General features: G+C 41.9%; 2 protein-coding genes across 2 annotated transcripts in view; one reads left to right on the forward strand and one right to left on the reverse strand.

The window, feature by feature from the left end:
* The window catches only part of RAB43 (RAB43, member RAS oncogene family), an 18,427-nt gene extending 7,647 nt beyond the window's left edge, over nucleotides 1-10,780 (forward strand). The window contains exons 2-3 of the mRNA XM_017737288.1: nucleotides 4,414-4,635; nucleotides 5,483-10,780. Coding sequence (XP_017592777.1) covers nucleotides 4,414-4,635; nucleotides 5,483-5,736 — 476 coding nt within the window. The 3' untranslated portion in view covers nucleotides 5,737-10,780. The remainder of the gene's footprint in view (nucleotides 1-4,413; nucleotides 4,636-5,482) is intronic.
* Nucleotides 10,781-12,887: 2,107 nt separating this feature from the next.
* Nucleotides 12,888-21,215, reverse strand: part of LOC103617730 (cat eye syndrome critical region protein 5-like) — a gene marked incomplete at its 5' end in the record, with an annotated part of 8,429 nt that continues 101 nt past the window's right edge. The window contains 7 exon segments of the mRNA XM_017737359.1: nucleotides 12,888-15,160; nucleotides 16,043-16,231; nucleotides 17,250-17,424; nucleotides 18,327-18,360; nucleotides 19,520-19,613; nucleotides 20,311-20,423; nucleotides 21,099-21,215. The exon segment at nucleotides 21,099-21,215 is cut by the window's right edge and continues 11 nt beyond it. Coding sequence (XP_017592848.1) covers nucleotides 14,764-15,160; nucleotides 16,043-16,231; nucleotides 17,250-17,424; nucleotides 18,327-18,360; nucleotides 19,520-19,613; nucleotides 20,311-20,423; nucleotides 21,099-21,215 — 1,119 coding nt within the window.

The raw sequence follows: 21,215 nt of genomic DNA on the forward strand, positions 1-21,215 counted from the left end.
AACGGAGCAGTTTATCCCTACTGGTCTGTGTATGAATATCACTTGAAGTTGAAATACCCTGCCACAGAGATGTTGCTTTTGGCAAAAACTGCGTGGATTAAGTTGCAAGACCGTTTCAATAAATGTTTTTAGGAGCAAGTGTTGTGATTTGCCAGCCTACAGAAGTGTATATTATTGTTTGCCCTTTGAGATGACAGGATTCAGACACAGTTGGTCAAGATTCATTTAGCATAGTCTTTAGGTCCAGGATTTCACTACTGGGAAATCTTATGGAGGTTGTTATATTGCTGTAAAAGTGGCATTTCCATTTTTGTAAAGGAAGGTGCCAGCTGTAGGATGCACTTAGTCATTATTTATGCTGCTCCACAAGTGAAAGTACACCCGAACTCCTGTGATACTTTAGGAGAAGCAGGAAAGTACTTAATAAATTATGTAGGAAGGAAGGGAGGGAGAAGTTATTTAATGTGTCTTGTGGCCATCTGTTAAGCATTAACCTTTGATAAACAATGTGTTTATCAATGCAAGAAGAAGCCACATTTGATAATGGTCACTGACGGTGCTCTTTGGCCAACCTGTCACTCACCATCTTCAACATTTTGTCTATTTCTGTAGTTCAAAATCTGCTTCTGAGCAGACATCCCAGAATGATCTTCCAGAGAACCTCCATGAATTTTACCACCTTCTGTTTTCCTCCTTACATCCTGTTGAAACACTCCTTGTTTCAGTTTTTTTTCTGGTGTCTCTCACTGCCCTTTATGTGCCACCACGAAGAGCGTGGCTGTCCAAAAAATTCAAAGCTAAGAGCAGATCAAAATAACCAGCTTTTGTAAGGAAATGGGTATTCAGTAGTGAAACAATTATCTCAAGAGAGGTGGCTCCTTGCCTTTGTTCCCTTTGGCTGTTCTGTCATATTTCTCCTGAGCAATGAGTGTTTATTCCCTGTTCTTTATCCTGGCCTCTTGTTCCTAGCAGTGGTCCCCCTGCAGGCCTGCCACCAACCTCTGATTTCATAGGTGTTTTTAATGAATGATCTCAAATGAATTCAGCACAATTCTCCAGCAATCCTGACTTCTCTCTCTCTTTCTTCCACCAAAGGAGGTGCCAAAGTAATTAGAAAACCAGGAACTGCTTTAAAAGGTTACTGAGTGACAGACGTGGCTACCATCATGTGATTTACAAAGCTGAAGCACTCAAATCAAGGAAATAAATAATTAAGAACTTTGTGTCATTTACAACATACATGTTGCACTTGTACAAAAGAATACATGAGCTTATCTTTTTTAGTAGCCCGTGGCTAGTACAGTCCTTTTGGTATTTAACTTTTAACTTACACTGAGGGACTTTGGAAGGAGAAATACTAAGACTACGTTTTTTTTCCAAAGAGTTTTCAATTGTTATTTCTTGTCAAGGCTTATATGCTTGTAAATATAGTTTAACAGAAATACTATATAAAACTTTTACTATGCAATAGTTGGTTAAAGTTATAGTTGTGACTGGTATTTTTACATAGTTGTCATGGTTCTTTTTCAGTAGAATTCTGTGAAATTTATCTCTGTACACAGGCTGGAGGAAATAGTATTTACTTAGGATCAGAAGTGGTATTTTTGTAATTTCTTCAATTATATTTTTAACCATGTGTCAGACTGATTCATGTTATATGGAAATATTTTTCTTAGAATTTTCCAAAGATGCTGTCAAGCAAACCAGGTGTATTTTTCCTTTAGAAATACAACTTGCTTTACGTTAAGTAATCTGGTGCAGGATTTGCTTGCTTTGTCCTTGCTGACAGAATTGCCATAGCTTGGCTTCCTCAAGTCATTAACCCATGGCAGTATTAACTGACTTTGCCCGAAACAGGGGGCACTCCCCTGGCTCCTGCTGCCCCCAGAAGTGATGGAGCAGTGACAAATGTGTGTACATGCTGGTGCACATGTCTGCAAAAAAAGTCTCTGTTTAGGGTCTAACGCATACTGGAGCCTCAGTAATGGTAGCAAAGCACCACAAACTGGAGATGGTGTGAAAAGCTGAATGACTCGGAGTCCTTGCACAGGAGGAGGGATAAGAAGGGGAACACGAGCTTCCAGTGCTTACCTGGAGGATGTGTGCTGGGAGGAAGAGTCCTGCTTGAGCTCCTGAGAAGGTCTGACCTGTGCCCTGTGCTGTTCCCAGCAGGACACTGAGGGCTTCAGCCACGTTGTACATTCAGTGCTGCGAACACAGACACAAGTGTTTGAGTAAAACGTGTCGGGGAGTGCTCTGAGATCCTGCTGATGACATTTTGAGGTTGTTCTGTCAGTACTGAGAGGCTGTAGAAATTAGGAAGGACCCAAGAAAGGCAAATGTTGTACTCATCTTCAGAGAGCACAACAAATCCAGGGAGCTGCAGGCTGGTCAAACACATTTTTGTCCCTGGGAAAACCATGGAGCAATTCTTTCTGGAAGTAGTAGGTTCTGAGCCCACTCTGAGCAGCCAGTTGGCTTTGCCACCTCCCAAAATCTGTCCTAACCTCAATGATTCTGTGATTCTCTGGAATGTATTGGTACAGGGGGTCTCAAAATCCACCACAGAGCACATGGCCCAGGACAGGCTTGCTCAGTCACTCTGCACTTTTATTTACACCACTTGAAAAGTGTAAGTGAAAACAGTTTTATTTTTTAATTAAAACGTTTCTTATTTGTCTGTATGCACAGAATCCCTCAGGCCCTTCCTAAGAGCTGACTAATCATCATTAGCCTTTTCTTGCACTTGACCTAATCAAGCACTGAGATTTAAAACTACGTAACAAACACAAAGGTCTAGTGGGAGACTCAAGTACAGAGATCATCCATAAACCTGCCCCAAATTTCCTTGTCTCTGGTAATTGCTGTTGACTGCTCTGAACCATTATCTGTTCCATTAATAATCATTGCTTTGTGGTTTTCTGAGTCCATTACAGTCCTTTCCCCTTCTCTGAGAAAACTCTTACCAGAACTGAGAAGTACTTTTTCATTGGATTGATTCCTTTTAAGCTGTGTGTATATCATCTGGGATCTAAATGCTTGCTTAGCACAGGAAATGAGATCTTATCAGCACAGCCTTTCCCAAAGTGAAATTTGCTGCTCAAAAATGCAGCGGAGTCAGAAGATACAAACAAAACACTAATGTGCAAAAGAAATAACAGGGAAAATGATTCTATATTGTTTGGTGCAAAATACCACTGGCACATTGTATTAAGCTGTTGACAACACTTTAAAATAAGGAGGTTCAGAGAGAGAGGAAACCATAAATAAAAGGTCCATACTATGGGAGGATTAAAAACACCAGAAGGATTTGCTTGTGTCCTGTTTCAGTGGAGATGCAGAACATAAGGAATGGCACAAAAAGACAGGCACTGGTCTCTCATTTATCATTTGGCGACAGAGAAGTGAAAGTGCAACAGAGTATAAATGTATGAAATTAAATTCTATAGGTTCATTGTGACTTTATATTGAAGCCAAGAGCTTTGAAAGATTCAAAAAGGATTAGAGATTTATATGGAGGATGAGAACAATGGATGGTAGTTTAGATTAAAAGATCCTGGAATATAAGGCATGGTGTTCCAGGACATTAGACAACCTATAAAGCAAGAGGATTTACAAAGAAATTCCCTATGAGCAGGATATTGTGTTTGTCCGCTCTGAGTTATTTGGTTTCTTCCTCTGGAACATCTAGTACTGGGAACTCAAACTCTGACACCAAACCCAGAATTCTTATGCTGCTGGATTTAGGCAAAAGTATGTGAGCCAAGCATTTCTTCTTCCTGCCCAGATGTAATGTCTATTTTACCACCCAGAAAAGGACAGGTGATTAGACTTACCAGATCCTTGACTGACTTTGTTGAAACCTGGGATTGCTGGCATTTTGTTTACATGCTCTTTTGTCTGTATTCTTTTAATTGTCTCGTATTTCCTTCTAAAACAGAATCAGTGCTCTCAGATTATGTGGCCACATCCTGCTCCCTTTGTTCCTGCCCCTGGAGCAGAGCTGGCAAAGCCACGTCAGTGCCACAGGTGATGTGGTAGTGAAAACCCACCTGCAGTTTCAGTGACACACCAGGTGACCTTGGCTGCAGGCTGGCATCTTGTTCCACTGGCTCTGCTGCAGAGGGTGACAAAGGGCGAGGGCTGGGCACACAGGAGGATCTCAAAACCTGCCACAGAAGGAGCTCACTGGCAGGAAACCAGTGAGATACAAACTTGCAGCAGCCAAGTTCTCAGCACAGATTACATATATATGTGTATAAATATATATGTTTATATCCAGGTTCTCAAGGATATAGTCTCCTCCTTAGATCATGAACAAAAGACTAGATAACCACGGTGCTGGAGTGTACTGCATATACAGGAGCTTTGGATCAAGGCTCTTGGATCACACCCTCTCTCTTGGTTGAGGAGAGCTGCTCCTGGTCTCACTCTGTGCTGTTTTCCTTCAGCTGCAGATCTGGGACACGGCTGGCCAGGAGAGGTTCCGGACCATCACGCAGAGTTACTATCGCAGCGCCAACGGGGCCATCCTGGCCTACGACATCAGCAAGAGAGGCTCCTTCCTGTCCATCCCTCGCTGGATCGAGGATGTCAGGAAGTATGCTGGCTCCAACATAGTGCAGTTACTGATCGGTGAGTTAGAAATGGCAGTGCTTGTTTAGTATGGCCACAGCTTTGGGTTTGGGATTGGGTTTGGGTTGAAGTTCAGGTGTCTGCAATGGACCCGACTGGAAGCCTTACCAAAAGCGCTGGTTCACCAAAGCAGGGATGTTCTGCTTTGGTTGGCTTCTGTTAAGAAGTAGACAGCTTCGAGTCCTTTGCATCTCCCTTAGTGGAGAAGTGCGATGCCCAGGATTTCCCAGTCCTGAGGCACAGCTGCTGTGGAGTATTTCAGTATAAAGATCTTTAGGTTTCCAGGGCCCAGGGAAGCGCCATCATAGCAAACGGATATGTTTTGGTGAGTTGGAACACACACATGCTACAGCAGACAAGGAATTGTGGAAGGACTTTGGGGCAATCAGGGTCTGTCACTTCTTTGCTAGAAGTTCTGCTTTCCAGCCCAAGTGTTTTGGACTCAGATGTGGCTCTTGGGGCCTGTAGAGCTGCTAATACAACAGCAGTACCACTGTAGATTTCCCTGGGAACCAGCAGACAGCTGCTGTTTTCATGGAATGGTTTTAACTTTAATTTCTAGCCCATTCTCTTCTGTTAGGGTCTACAGCCACCACTCCTCAGTTACTTTTTCTGTTCTTTATGGGTAATACAGAAATACAGGTTGGAAAGGGCTGGGGAGATTATCCTTGCTCCTGCTCGGAGCAAGGCCAGGGTCAGGTTGGTCAGGGCCTTTTCAGTCACATTTTGAGAATGTACAGAATGGGAATTCTGCAGCTTCCTTGGGCAGCCCCAGAACCTCCTGCCAAGCACCTCCTGTGACATAAACAGCCATTGTGAATTGCTCTGTTGTTTCCTTTTCTTCCAGGGAACAAGTCTGACCTAAGTGACCTTAGAGAGGTTCAGCTGGAAGAAGCTCAGAGCCTGGCTGAACACTATGACAATATCATCTGTGCCATAGAGACCTCTGCCAAGGACTCCAGCAACGTGGAGGAGGCCTTTGTGAAGATGGCTACGGAGCTCATGATGAGGCATGGAGGGCCCATGTTCAGTGAGAAGAACACTGACAGCATCAGGCTTGACAGCAAAGCCCTTGTAGAAGGCTGGGGGTGTGGTTGCTGATAAGAGCTAGGTGATACCCCTAACTTTACTGGAATTTAGATGGTGCTTCACCCTAATGCTGAGTAGCATGGTAGCCATATTCTCCTCCTCCTCCTGTGAAACCAGCAATTTTGTAGAAGTTAGACACAATCCTGTTTGCTTTGGTGTCTTATTTTTAAAAAGGGACTTTTGAGAGGTAGTCCTAAAAGTCAAACCCTCTGAGAAACTTACTCAACATTTGTCCCCACCATTTTATTTTCTGTAACCTTCATATGAGTTACAAGAACGGAGGAAATGACTTTGAACTTGGTATTTTGGGGTGGGAAGACATTTGGTTGGGGAAGAGACTGATGCAAACCCAAAGGTCTGTAAGCATTTTTAGCATGGGACTGCTGGCAGAGGAGGTCACTTTTGGAACAGGCAATCTTGATAGTGTCTCTTCAAATCCTCAGCACTCCACTAGTGACCAGAAAGTGACAGTGTCTTTGGTAAAGCTGTTTCAAGGGCCATAATAGCCAAGGTTTTGATTACAGGACCAAATAGCAGTCACCTGTCCTAGGCCATGTGGATTGCTAGTTACTACTGGGACAGGCCCAGGTGGGGGGAGCTTCTCTCAGGTTTTGTTATCATTTGAAGTTAGTATTTTAGCAGAAAGCAAAACCAGCCTGAGCACTACCACGGGATTTGCTGTCAGGCAGGATTAGACCAGGGCAGTGATTTAAAACAGCCTTGAGGAGAGGGTGGATGCATTTCATTTGCTATTGTTTGCACAGTGATAACTCCTTTTTCCAGGTGGAAGTATCACTGAGATTTTGCCCTCAGGTCTCATCATTTCATTCCACAAGTCAAGACCTGCACTACTGGAAACAAACTGGAGAAACCTTGAACTGACTGTAGCCAAGATCTCTTGCCATGTGCCTAATGGTCAAACACAGGGTTCATTCTGGCCATCCATTTGATGTTATGTTACCAGAGTGCATAAGGGGAATAAGTGGATTTGATTTTTTTTATTGGTTTTGTTTTTTAAACCACCTCTTTAAATACTACATGGGCATATAATGGGGAAGAAGACCTCAGAACAGCTGAGAACTGCTTGCATTGCAACTTCTTGGTTGTAAGAAACAAGTGTCTTTTTGAGTGATTCCCTCCCAGCTTTGTACCCAAATGTTTCCCTCTCCCTATCACAAGTTATCTGTTGCTTTTCATTTCTTGACATTAAGTAAAGTAGATTTCAGAATCCAGCTCCATCCAGTTCTTTCAGATGCAGCTCTGTGGGGTATCTTGTAGATGCAGCTGAGGTACTGATGGCAGCAGTCCTCTGCATTTACACTCTCAGGCACCTTACAAAAGTGGATTTGCAAAGAGGGCAGGAGCAGCAATATCTCTAACTCTGCAGATAAAGCAAATGTGTTCAGGGATGGCAAGTGGTTTCTGCAATCCTGGCAATTTGAAGGAGCTTACTTTGAAAAAGCACTCATTCAAAGTGAAGTCACTCGTCTCTTTGAAAAATCCAGATCAAAAAGGACTTGAATTGTTTTGCTACTAGGGCTGCACCAGTTTAGTCATCCAACATATCCAGTGTCATAAAAATTAGGAAGATTTAGGAAAGGGCTAATGGATACTAATTTTTTAATACTATTCATCTTCCTGTAGCAAATATTAAACCATTCTCTGCTCTTTCTGTTTTTTTAAACTGTGAGGTAGATAACTGAGGAATAATGTATGCTTTGTAGCCTGTCTGCTTCTACCTAAGGGGTTAGCTTTCAAATTTTATAGTTGTGAGAATGAAAAGGCCTTAAATTTTTCAACTAGTACAGTTTTCACAATTCTAATGTTTTCTACAGAAGGGCAGGCTGAGCTGCAGTACTTGGTAGTGGTTTTGGATAGTTTTCCAGGATATTCCCAGCTCTCCTACATCCAGAGATAACAGGCAGTAAATGTCCAGCTAGACACTGAAAATGAGAGTTGTCCAAACCTCAGAGCTGTTGGTGTATTCCCTATATTCTGCTCTCAGGAGAAACTGTGAAGACAGTCCAAGCTAAAAGTCAGTCCTGGTGACTGCTTTTCCTGCTGGTGAGATGGTCCTTAAGGTACAGAATATTTGCAAGCATTTGACTTTCTCTCATGACACGTGGCAGTTTACATGTGGAGGTCATGGTTCTGCTTGAACAGGGACCCCCAGATGAGCTCAGCCTCCCTCTACCTGCAGGATTAGTGCCAAATTATTTAATGCTGACAAGAATTCACATGCGTTTAAGAGCAGTGTTGCTACTACTCAGACTGAAATCCATGGTTTACATAGTAACTCATCTTAAAACTGGAACAAGAAGCAAAATGAACATAAATCCTGCTTCCAGTGCAGCCAGTGAATGATTGTGTTTTTACAGTAGATGGAGAACTGAGGAGTTACTGATCCATTTGCTTAGTTGTGAGTTTTGTTTAGTAAATAAGTAGAATTAGACCAGGCACTACACTTTTCATTACAATTTGCCTGGATGTACCTCTTAAACTAGGCTTGAAGGGTGAGGCTCTGTCTGCAGGTCAGTCTGCTTCAGTCAGAAAATGTGCAATTCAGCAGCAGTGATTTGTTTGCTGTACTTTAAATGAAGGCACCGATTCCAATTAGTTTTCATTTGCTGCAGAAAACTGGAACTATGGCTTTAAATCAGTTTTGTCTTTTAACTCTTGGCTCTTCTGTGTTGTAACAAGTGTAGTACAAGTTTGCATGCCCTGCTGACTGAACAAAAGGGAACAAAGCAATAGCCTAAAGACCTGGTTTATCTTTTAGGTTAGCAGCAGATGTGAGTGATGGTGCTTGGGCTGTCAGTAGTTAAAGTTTATTTTGATTACCAAACCCTGCCTTTGTTCACTGGCAGTAGCACAGTCCTCACTAGGCTGGGAGCTTCTTGACCAGAAATAAACAGTAAATGTGGAGCTTTTCACTGCCCTGCTGAAGACTTTATTAAACCTGTGACTCACACACAGCTGTGGAATTCAGGCATTAGGAAGATTGTTGGTTTAACTCCATTAATCCTATTGAAACCAAAAGGATACCTGGGTGAAGAGAGTGAGGAGCAATAAACCTGTGATTTACGGGTAAAAACCTGACTTTCAGCTCTCAGGGTACAAATGGGCACTGATGTACATCGAGTGAATAATTCAGTAGTGCTTGTTCAGAGTTCACAGCATAAACATTTGCCAAGAAACCTGTTCACTGCCAGTTGAACATTAACAAGGCCATGGTGCAGTAATTGCTTTTAAGCAGATCCCCTTGGCTGATCATGTATTTGCATTAGTATTTATCATTTATTTTTGGCAGTGCCAAAGTGTGCAAAAATATTACAAAAGCACAGAAGGGGACATTGAGCTCTGCCTTGTGACACTTGGGAGTGGAATGCAGAGGCAAATACTGAAATGAAATCATCAGCAGAATGTGGTTCCCAGGAGCTTGGCCTTTGTTACCCTTTGTATTGATTTTGCTTTAAGCTAGTTTTATCTCCAGTTTCTCATCCAGTCCATCATCACGGATGGAACTTGTACAAATATCTGTAATTATGTAAATATAAAGCCAAATAAATGTCAGCCCAGAAACCTGCTGACGTTTGCTTTGCAAAACAAAATTTTGAGAAAAGTCCTAAGAACAGAGGAGAAGTCCTGATGATTTTCTTACTCTCACTTTACCGGAAAGCAAGCTTTTCTAATGTCTCTTTAATGACACATTCTAAAACTAAATGAAGCCCAGCTAATACCACTGACAGATTTCCTATTAGCTAATACTGGTAGATTTCCAAGAACTTCACCACAAGTGGAGCTATTGCTTGTTTTGGGTGCCTAGAGGATCTCATGTGAAAACCAGGATATGGCAGATTGTCCTTTGGGCATGGCATGCAAACTTGTCTTGAAAACTTCAAGACTTTTAAAAGTGAGCCGGGAGCTGGATTTTCAGAGACATGAAAGCTGCAAACAGATGCCTCCCAATGTCTTCAAAAGCATCTCGGTACCATTGCAAATGAAGCACAAAACTTGTATGGAAGTGGTTTTGCACTGAAGGGAAATAGTTACCAGAGGAAAAAAAATCATTAATGTGAAAGGCAGAGCATCCTGATTATTCTGCATTTTTCATGTTCATTTCCTATTTCAATGCTGTGCATAAGTAAGATTTTTCCCTTTATAAATGATACTAAAATAGATAAAGTGTGAAAAGTAGTTTGATACTTGACAAAATAAATGCTTTCTTGGGAGAGTGATAATACTGATGAGGAGAATAACTTTGCTAATAGGGTTTGGTGGTGTAGTATCAGGGATTCCCCATAGGGTTGTGTTGGAATGGTGTGACACACACAAACCATTCCCAAAACAGGGCAAGCCAGTGGGGGACACCAGCCCCTGTCCTGCCTGCCAGACAGGAAATAGAAGCAGGCATGTACTGAGCAGAAGGTGACTTTAGTTCTTTGTAACTGTTTTTAAAGATTTCTATTTTATAAGTCTGTAAGGAGAGATGATTTCTGATAGTCAGATATGCTCTGTGCTGTCAGCCAGCTTTTCCCTCTTCTGTGCCTCACTCGCTGAGATCTGACAGGTAAAAGCCCCACAACTCCAGAGAGCAGGGAGCATCCCAGCCAGTCTGGCTCACACACACCTGTTGGGGGGAAGGTACAAATCTCTAATTCATATTGAATTCATTCACACTGCATTCCAAAATTACTTGAGGGGTTTGGATGATAACAGTGTTAAAATGGTTCTGCATTTTCTAGGACAAATCTGTTGCTTTTCAAGGTTTCTTCGAGAGATGCAGGCTGTACATTTCTAATCATCAGTAACTGTTTTGCTTTTAAACTTTCTTATCACGATACTGACTAAATGGTTTGGAATTTGAGGAGACAAGGGAGCAAGCTTGCATACTACGGTAATTTTTTATACTTTACCTTCATCTATTTATGAATTTATTATGAAAAGTATTTTTAAACATGAAACCTGCTTTTGTCGTGAATTTTAGCAAAGTAGTGGATACATTGTACTGTGTATCATTAAAAAGGTTTAATTAAAGTAAACATTTGGCAATTAATACCTTGTGTTGTTATTTTGTGCATGTACCTTGTGGTGGTATATGATCAGAAACAAAATCAAGTTTTAAGAAATTATGTATCCTATCCTACAGTGATGTATGGTCAACTTTTACACAAGATATGACCTAATGTACTCTTAATTAAACAAATGGTGCTGAACTAACTTCCTCTTACCCTTCCAACTGTCCCTCACTTCCAGAAATGCGTGCACTTTCTATTGTTTCCAGTTAGTAAACTCTCCAGCAGAGCTGTCTGGGAGATTAAAAATGAAAACCAAACTGCTCAGTGTTGGAGAAGTGCAAATAACTTTTTCAGTGCTTGCAATTAAGTGTAAACAATGTAGTTACAACTGTACCTCCCCAAGGGAACGTTTAGATCCTGGATTTTATTGAAGTGCTGTAAATTAAACAAAGCAGCACCCCTTTCTTTTTGCTTGGCTCTTTAATTCCAACGTCAGCAGATGGGTATTTGTGATCCACAGGAGCCAAATATTGAATTACTTGGTTCTGCATTGTGTGCTCCTTCAGTAGCAGCCTCAGGTACCAGAAGAGCACTGAGGAGTTGCCAGTGCAATGGCCAGGCTCTGAAGCTGGTTGCTCTGAGTGCTGGGTGGGGCTGAGCGTGCCCCTGAGTCTCTTTAGTGCCAGGTTCTCTTTTGTGCCCCTGAGTCTCTTTAGTGCCAGATCCTTTGCTGCTCAAGCCCTGTGGCTGCCCTGGCACTGTGCAGTGCTCCAGAGAATTGGTGTGAGGGGGAGGAAGTGCAGGTGCTGTGATGAACACCTGCCTGCTCTTGGGAGGGACTCACCTTGCTTTTCTCACGTGTTCTGCACATTTATACCCGAGTTTCTGTTTTCTAAATCTGCCCTTTTAGTGGCTTGTTATAAGTGCAGGGGATGAACACTTGGAAGTGACTTTCCATTTCTGGGAACTCTCCCTTGAATTCTCTAGGAATAGTTTGGATACAAGAGATCTACACACACTACAACCATTTTTCATTTGACCTTTCACTCTGTAGCTTGTACCTGCAAAAAAAACCCCAAACCCCTGTATTTTTATAGTCAAAGTTCACTGAATATTTTTTCTCCACATCTATGGGCAGGAAGTTAGCTGTTACACAAGCAGAAAGCATTTTCCCAGATACACTTCCATAAAACAAGACACCAATCCCAAGTCTATTGAAAATCTGATTCTGAGATTCTCACCCATACAACAGCTGCTGCTTCTGCTTCAGGAAGAAGTCAATAAATGAGCCTGTGTAAGCCCTGCTGGGTGTTAAACTGTAAGGCATGTTTAGCACAAGCCTAGATTCCAGCACTGGACTCTGAGCTTGGCATACAAGACCAACACAATGCCAGGAGGAGAACTTTTAATTGGCACCAGCTGAGTCCCAGGTGGTCTCAATTAGAGTAAACCAATCTTTACACTAAGTAAACCCACCTGTGCTATTTTCAGTATGCACTCAATTGTTTTATTCCCCAAGTGGCTGCAGCAAAACTCTTTCCTGAGACTTTAAACGTGCAGCCTGTTTCTGTCAATGCTGAAAACAGGGTATATTTCATCACCCAAGAATTCATCCTCGTCTAGACAAAAGGTTTTAATACAGACCACGTGAGCTATGCTGTGATGCTAACAACTGTTAGTACCCATTTCAAGTTACAGAGCATACAAGCACAGCACTGAGTTTCAAAGGAACTCCTGGAATCCCAGCTTCTCCCTTTTACACTGATGGAAAGAGATTTCCACCTCTTTTGGCAAGTGCCTTCTTACCAGTGCACTGTTATCCAGGTCACTATTTCTACCTTCCTTTAATTCCTTCATCTGCTGGATTTTTCAGCATTTTGGCTTTTTGAGGGTCTGCCAAGCCCACAGTGCCACTCTCCAAGCTGGAGTTCAGTTCATGGAGCTGGAGAATCTGGAAGACCCTGAGGCTTGGAGGACTTTTACTAGTGCTGTGACAAAGGGGCTGTCTTCCTTTGCTATAAACACATTTTATGTTAATGTTTCCATGAGGGATGGAATTTAAGAGGTATACACACAGTTCCTTCATGAACCTTTTGAAGTGTTCATACATATTGTAGAGAAAAATAAGGAGAAACAGACGGAACATTTTCTGTTCTTCAGCAACTTCCAACATTTTTATTCCTTGCTTCACCGATTCTGGTGAAGTTAGAGAGTGCTGCAACATGCTTTAGGACTGAAACAACGTGACTTCAAATCATCCTGGCCTTACAAAATCACAATCTTTACTTAGATTTGGCATTCTGTGCAAATACTTGGTATGCTACAGAAAAGTGCTAAAGAAATAGGTAGATCTGTTTATTGTACCAATAAAAAGGCAAGAATGTGCTGCTGTAAATACTTTTCCAGTGAAGAAACAGGAAATAAACTGTTGAGAGCAGTGTCCTTACACTGGATCCAGCGAGACACGTTGAAAGCTGCTTAGGAGACATTACAGGAGATGAATCAACAGTCCTGACAGTGGAGAGGGGATTACAGTGCTTTGCAAACAGAGGAAACACAACAACAAAATCTGACTTCACAGCAGCTGTGAGCTCTCAGAGGTTGCTGCTGGGATCATGAGCAGTGAAGGATTTGGCCAGGAGGTCGTTTCACTCCGTGCCACCATGTCTGTCAATGCTTTCAGCCAGCCCTGCAAGAACCTGGGAGAAATGAACACCCAGGCTTTTGTTTGTACAATTTAAATTTGGAAAAAAAAAACCTAACTAACTAAAAAAAACCCAACCCAAAAAACCTGACTAGCCCCTAATGTGAATTGATCTTTGTGTGTAAGCTGACTTTGGTTTTAAAGCAATTGATTGGGTTATGTTTTCCAAGCTTATGTCACAAGTACAACATACACTGTGTTACAACAAATTAACACAGAAATATTTTCAAAGACATCTTTGGGAGGAAAACTTGAGAAATATTTTACAAAAATAACATAAAATAAATTACTTTTTTTTTTTTTTAAATGAACATCTATAAAATCCATGAACCAAACAACACATAACATTGACATGAGATGAAATATATTACACTAAAGGCCAGTTAACTACCACAGTGGTATGAGACTTCAAGTAAATTATGAGGCACTTTTTGGCCGAGCAGTAGTCACTGATTCATTCAGTGGTAAAGTCCAACTTACAGAACACCTGAAACAAAATTGCTAAAGCTTTCTAAGGTTCTAAATTCCTAAAAAAAAAGAAAAAAGTGCAGATAGAAAGGCAAAGAGCAAAAGGCCACAGAGGGCACCCAGGTCTGCTGCTCTCCTTCCAGGCCTGTGCTCAGTGTGGTTGGAGTTCCAGCACAGTGGGAACAACTCAACCTTGCCCACCCCACAGAAGGGGCACTTCTGTTAAGGCTTCACACGTCACAGCAGAGAGGAGCAATAAAACTCCAGGGACATGGGAAAACAGACACAGAGAGAGACAGCAGCAGGTTACAGGAGAGCAAGTCCAAAGTGGAACAGATTGAACTCCACTCTGGTTGAAGAGAGCATGCAGTACTTGCAAAATGCCAAGCACTAATACATGTTGTGCTCTGTACCAGCCCATCTGGAATGGACTGAGTGACCCCAGCACCACAATCTCAGATTCTCAAGATCCCCAACACCTAAAAGCTAAATGTTCCAGCAAACCAAAGAAGGTACTGTCATGGAGGGATTTAAGTACCAGTACATGAATAGGCTGCCATGAAATATTGCTATTAGAATACCTAATGTAACAAAGAGGAAGACAATAAAGGGCAAGTCAAGCCAGAAATTACGTATTTAGAAGCACTATAGAAAGCATTATTGATATTTAATATACTTGAACACAGTAATGTGTACATGTACTACTAATAAGCATACTTAATGAAGATTGTATTCATTTAGAGGTTAAAAAAATTTAGAAGGCAGAGGTTTGTGGCACTCTTGTAAAGCACAGTGTGTTTTGGGGAAGAAAAGCACAGCACTGAGTGGTCCTTAAGAAACCATGTCACCTCAATTAGGTGCAAAGTTCTCCAGCTGGAAGACCAGGTCTACAGCAGCATCCACATCTGGCACAATATGGTCTGGCTCCACTAGGCCAGGGTCGAACCTGAAGTCCCTGTGGCCGTGGAACACGGTCTCAGCTAAGCTGTCCCTGGTGTCCAGGGGCACCTCGGTGTGGGGGTTGTACACCCCAGTACAGACCAGGACAGACCTGCAGTGGGCAGCAGCCGCAGATGCCAGCTCCTTCTCCCACCTGAGGCCTATCTCATCGTCCTGAGGGAGCGTGGCAGGACCTCTGCCACCAGCAAGCTTGGCCTGGATGCGGGCTTTGGAGCCTTTGCTGGAGCTCTCCTCCAGGTAGCGGTTGTAGAGGTTAGCACCGTAGACATCCGTCATGAGATTGTCCCTGCGAACGACAGAGTTCAGTCAGCTCTGCAGCTTTAGTTGTCAAAAGACATTTTTACAGTTTCCATTTAACAAGTTTGTTCTGTACTTCACCCAGCTTTATGTGGAATCAGGCAGATGGGAAGAAATCCAGCCCCACGGCTATTTTATTGCACCATTTTCATGAAGCGTGACGTGACAGAAATGAATCGCTCTCCATATTGCAGATTGGGGTGAGGGGAGAGAAAATCAAGGTATGAGCTGCCTTTGAATGAGCTCATTATATTTCCAAGCAACTTGGAGATCCTGGAAGAGTCTTTAATACAATACAGCTTTATCTCCTTCTCTGAAAAGGATTCCATGATGTGGCATATGACCAGCCTAAACGACCTCAGAGACAAAGTCTAGCTCTACACTCTCTAACTGTCCTTTGCTCCAAGCCATTTGGTGTTACACCACTAAACCTAACAAAACAAACACCCATGCAAACCCTTTTTGTTAGATTTACACAGCCTATTACAGAAATAAATAAATAAAAAATCAGGAGAAATCTTAGTTGTGTATAAAACACCTTTTGTGCTTCTATAGAAATTACACATAAAAAGAGCAAAGCATTATTAATTTTTAAGATTAGAAACATGATAAAAAATACACCACAGCACCAAGAAAGCTAGATGCTCTTAATGGTAGGAGAAAGAAACTGGGAAGAGTTGTGTGCTTTTTTTTGGCTGGCATTTACACTGTGAGTAATTTCCTGCTGTACCTGTGGGGCTCAGCACACCTTACCCCACAGCATAGAGGGTCTGGGATTTCCTGCTGTACCTGTGGGACCCAGCACACCTTACCCCACAGTATGGATGGGCTGGGATTTCCTGCTGTACCTGTGGGGCTCAGCACACCTTACCCCACAGCATAGAGGGTCTGGATGGGCTGCTCCCAGCTCCTCTGCAGGGCCTGGGCTCGGATCAGGTGCTCTGCATACTGGTATGTCAGCCTGCTGGGTTTGCCCATCAACGCCTCGTACTTCAGCTCTTTGCCAGTGATCTTCTTGTAAATGTTCTCCAAACAAACCATGAATGTTCCATGCCCAAACCTACACGGGTATTCAACCAAATCAAATTACATTAAGTGTGGATTGGAAACATCAAACAAGGCTTTTTTATTTCATGATTTTTTAGGAATAAATCCTGTCCTGCAACTATCAAATTGCCCTCGGCATGCAACACTTCTGCAGCTGGTTCCCTGAAAATTAAGTGCTGATTAGCTGAACAACAAACACCACAATAAACCCACATTGCTGGGGTGGAACAACAGATTTATCTAATTTTAGAATTGCTCACTGGAGATATCCTGGCTGCCTTGCTGTAGCCTGGAACTATCCACATGTATCTTTTCCAATGTGCCAATTAGAGATGGCTTTTGCTTCCAAAGACAGGTATCTGAGCAGATCTTTGACCCAGGACTGAGGCTGCAATCAAGTCACAGTAACAAGTTTCTATTTCAGCACATCTTCAAATGACAGACTGAGGGCACAGAAGGGGACACAAACCTATTAAAGAAGCACCTTCTACTGAAAGCAAAATCAAACCAAACCACTCTAAGAGGTTGTGCCACCTTGTTCTGCGTGTTTTACTTGTTTTTTCTTATGTTCCTTGAAGAGCTCACTGCATTGTCCTCAGCTCAAAAGCACTCACTGCTTTCAGCCAGCAGGGTCAGCCCTTTACCCTACCAGGAAAAGAGAAATACCAAAGAGGGACCTAATGAAATGAAACAATGGCCTTGATAATTTTTTTCATTTTTGCCTTTGAACCGAGGCTCTGAGGCCCTCAGGAAAAAAGCTCTCTTTCCCCACTGTTCTGGGAGTGAGGAAACAAAAGGGTTTAGAGCTTTAAAACAGCTTTTCTCCCGAGTAACTGATTTCCTGGACGCAGTAATGCAGCCAGCAACACGGCAGCATTAGCTGGAAGTGCATTAGAGATGTTGCATTCAGCCAAGGCCTGCTGTGAAGCTCCACCAAGCATTTTGTATTCAAGTGTCAACTCTGAATCCTACTGGAAAAATGAGGAAGCCCCAGATATATCCCAATTATATGAATGCTATAAAGCACTTACCTTGGGGACTGTGCCTCGGCCACCCACATCAGGTCCATGTTACAGGCAAGCACAGGAATGTGAGGGTAGTTTTCCTGCTCATAGGGATTTCCAGGATAGCCACTTGTCAGCAGAACATCTATTATCAGCTGCAGGCTGGTTTCCCATCTGACTGGCTCCCCAAACAGCACCACAGCTGTGACAACCACAAGCACAGAACAGTCATGGAATTGTTAACAGAGCACTGAATCTCTGACACTTGGTCTAAAACTTGGCCTAAAGAGACTGAACAAGTAATTTAATATAACCAGGAATTGACCAAATAGCCACGCTAACTTTAATTTAGGGTTTTAAGATATCACATGCCTGTCCATTCATAGAAAACCTCAGAAGTAACAAGACCCCACTGCAAAATCTACAGTTTTAGGAATTTTGTTTTACTGGTGAAGTTTCTCCAGAAGTTACAATATTAACTTCTGATTGTATTTCTAAGTCTTCCATAACTTGTGAATTCTCTGTTTACACACAGTATTTAAATACTCCACCAGAGATGTTGATTTGTTCATCTTAGAACAAAAATTTGAATGTTGTTTTTAAAAATTGCTTTGGTCTCCAGCAATAATCTGACACGGATTTTTTTAAATCCTAAGGTCCAGTTTTCACTTTCCTGTAGTTCAGATGAGACGAGAGTGAAAACAAGACCCTTCCCATACTACAACTCCATCCTGACTACTTGTAAGAACAAGACCAATTATTTCTGAATAACAAACATCAGTTCATTCCTCATTTATGAAAGGAGGGCAACCATAGCCTGTTAAAGGCAGATAAAAAGAAAAGGAGACCTCATGTACCCTTGAAACTTCAAAAGCACGTGGCTGAAAACTGCACACATTAAAAAGCAGCTTTACAACACACGATGCTTTCAAATTAATGACAGGTGTCATTAACAGGGAAATTTTAGGATTGTCTCAGACAAATTTCTAAAGTGCCCAACAATCTAGAAATAATTTCTAGATTATAAAATAAAATGATTATAAAATAGAATAAACACATTTCATTTACTAATGGAAAGTTGCAAGTTAAATAAAGATAACTGACCCTCAATCTTGGGAAGCTCCACAGCAGAGGGGGACTGCAATAAGAAAAAAGTGAAAATTTTCTCTAAGATTGAACATCTACTTCTATTTTTAACACAATAAATTCAAGCACAGCTCCCACAGCTGCCTCCTGCAGCTCGGACAGGAAATGCACTCCCTCTGTGGGTATATACCTGATGTCAGTTCACTCAGAAACTTGTGTTTCCATCCTGAAGTGACACCTCAGGCACAGGGACAGCAGACAGCGACTGTGCTGTACCTGCACGAGCCTCCTGCTTCTCCTGAGCTGCCTCTGGCAAGCCTCAGAGCTCCACTTGTTTAAACAGCTCGTGTACAAAAGTATGGATGTTTATTCTTCCACAGGAGCAAGAGGCCTCCAGCAGTACCAAGACATTTGAAAAACAGCTTTTGAGATGTGTTTCTTTACCACTGCTAATAAAGAAGAATGCACTGTATAATGGGTAATGTGTTTGTAAACAATTAAGAGCTTGCACTTCATCATTTACTCTCCGTGGTGACAAACACTTTGACAGGTTCTTGAGCTTCCCCACCCACATGGGTGAGAAGCCCAGCAAAAGGTGACACACCTGAGTTATGGATTCTGTGAGCCACAGAGAATGTCCTGATCACAGGTGGGGGAAATGCACTCTGTAGGCTGGCCCTGAACATGGACAGTGCACACAGCTCTTCACTTCTGCTTTAAATTCTGCACAATGCAGCTGGAACCACTGTACCTACTGTTAACATTTAAATAGTGCTATAAACAACAAAGGGAGTCCTTTGAGGGAAAACGATTTATCTTCAAAGCCTGCATTTACAATCAAAGCAATCTCACAACTTAGAAACAATACCAACACCATCCCCTACTGCAGGGAAAGGCTTGTGTTATCTTCCACACTTTCTGAGGAAGCTAATCAGCTTTCCAAGACAGATTTTGCATTAGGTATCTGTATTAGATTGTAAGTTTTCCCACAACAGTAGGTTACAAAATCAAAGGCTGGGTTAAAGAATTACTACTGAGAGTAAAGAGTTGTTATTGAAAATGCTGTGACAAAACAAATAAGGAAGCAGAAAAGCAAAGGCAAAATACAATGTAAGAACAACAGCATGAGCTTGGTAGTTAAATATTGACCCCTGATATAGATGTCATGCAATGAGCAAACAGAGAGGTTTAAAACAAAAATCTACACCCACCAGGATGCTGGGTCTCCTGTCATGGTCAACTGCATCGAGCAGAGGGCGTTTCTCCCGCAGGGTGTCAATGGTGATGGGCTGGCAGAAACCAAGGCTGGCACACACCAGCTAAGGACACACAGCTGCTCACAGGAAAAGGTTTACAAACTGCTAATTCCATTTTAACCAGCTGAATGCAATCCATTTACAAATTATTTAGGAATGAAAGCAACATCAAAGACAGACTTTTGCTTCTGTGAGACAAAAAGATGATCATCCCACTGCTGATAAATGAGAGACCAAGGTTCTTCTATTTCGTTTTCAGTCTTCTCATCTACTTCTCTCTTAGCCAAGCCTAATGAACTTTGACCATTAACTGGAATGGTCCTCCAATACCTTTTTCTCAGTTTTGTACTTCAAATAGAGCTTATGCTTAAAAGTTGCATATTCATTTTTTACAACTTACGATTTACACCAACTTTAATGCAAATCCCACTAAAGGAAGAAGTGCAGAAGGGACTTAATGGAAGCATGAGCAAAATTCATGCAAAAGTAAAGGTTATTAAGTTACAGTTCGAAACTTTGATACCACCATGACACCAACATAATTCAAGTTCTTTGGGCATTTAGTATAAAGCCACATTCAAAACATAAATTTTACACCATATTAAGAACTACCATTACTATTTATTACTGCATTTGTAGGGTTGAAATATTTGGTTTTCACTTGATCCAGAGGATCCCCTGAACCTGATTAAGGCAAACACTTTGACGGAAAGTTGTTGGTTTTTAAATTTTTTTTTAAAAGATACTCTTGAGCAATATCAAGAAGTGGTCCTTGTCCAGACACCAGAACACATTTTTCATGATAACGCTTGAACATCCGCAGAGGACTGTGGGACATCATCACTTGATCTTGTGAAATCTGTTTGGGATTTAAAAGCAAAAGGAGTCTATTGTTTTTCAGAGAAGTTGTTTATACACAGATTCAATTAACAGATTCCAGGAATTATGAAACAATCAGCATTTTCTCCTTTCGCAAATGATGTATTGGTAATATGCCAGAAAAAAAAACCTTACTGACAAATTATACATCATACCCCTTTCAGCTTCCAGATCTATTCAACACAAACAAGACTTTCTCTCTTAGTTTTATAAAATCGCCAAATTAGTTTGGAAACAAACAGGGAAGGAGAATCAGAACTGCCCTGGTTCCAATCTTGGGCCCTTTGCTAAAGTGCAGCACTGATTTAATTGTACCAGATTATCACCTTCTTTTAGCTTACATATTCCCACCCCTTCAACAGGACAGGTATTAACCAGTAAGATTTATTATCCTGGAAAGATGCTCCTGTGAATCACTACTTACCACCTTTGCAAAGAAATACCTTTAGCTTTACTATTGGAAAAATCAGTACCTTTACCAGTGGAAAAGCCATTAGCTTTGGGCAGCGTTTTTTACTTTCTAATACCTCCAGCAAAGCATGTCAGGGGCCTTAAGGGAAAAGCAGACCTGTTTAACTGAGCAGCATTTAATGGAAGGTAATGCATCTGACACATTCAACACGATAATGAAATAAATAGGATTTAAGGGACTCACTGGAACTCCCAGCAGGTGAGACAACTGGTCAGCTTTTTCCTGGCGCAGGCAGTTCCCCGCGTTGGTGACAAACACCACGGGCACCAGGAACTGTCCCTGAGAATTCACCAGCTTTCG

The sequence above is a fragment of the Corvus brachyrhynchos genome, unplaced genomic scaffold (genome assembly GCF_000691975.1).
Source record: "Corvus brachyrhynchos isolate BGI_N302 unplaced genomic scaffold, ASM69197v1 scaffold266, whole genome shotgun sequence".
NCBI lineage: Eukaryota > Metazoa > Chordata > Aves > Passeriformes > Corvidae > Corvus > Corvus brachyrhynchos.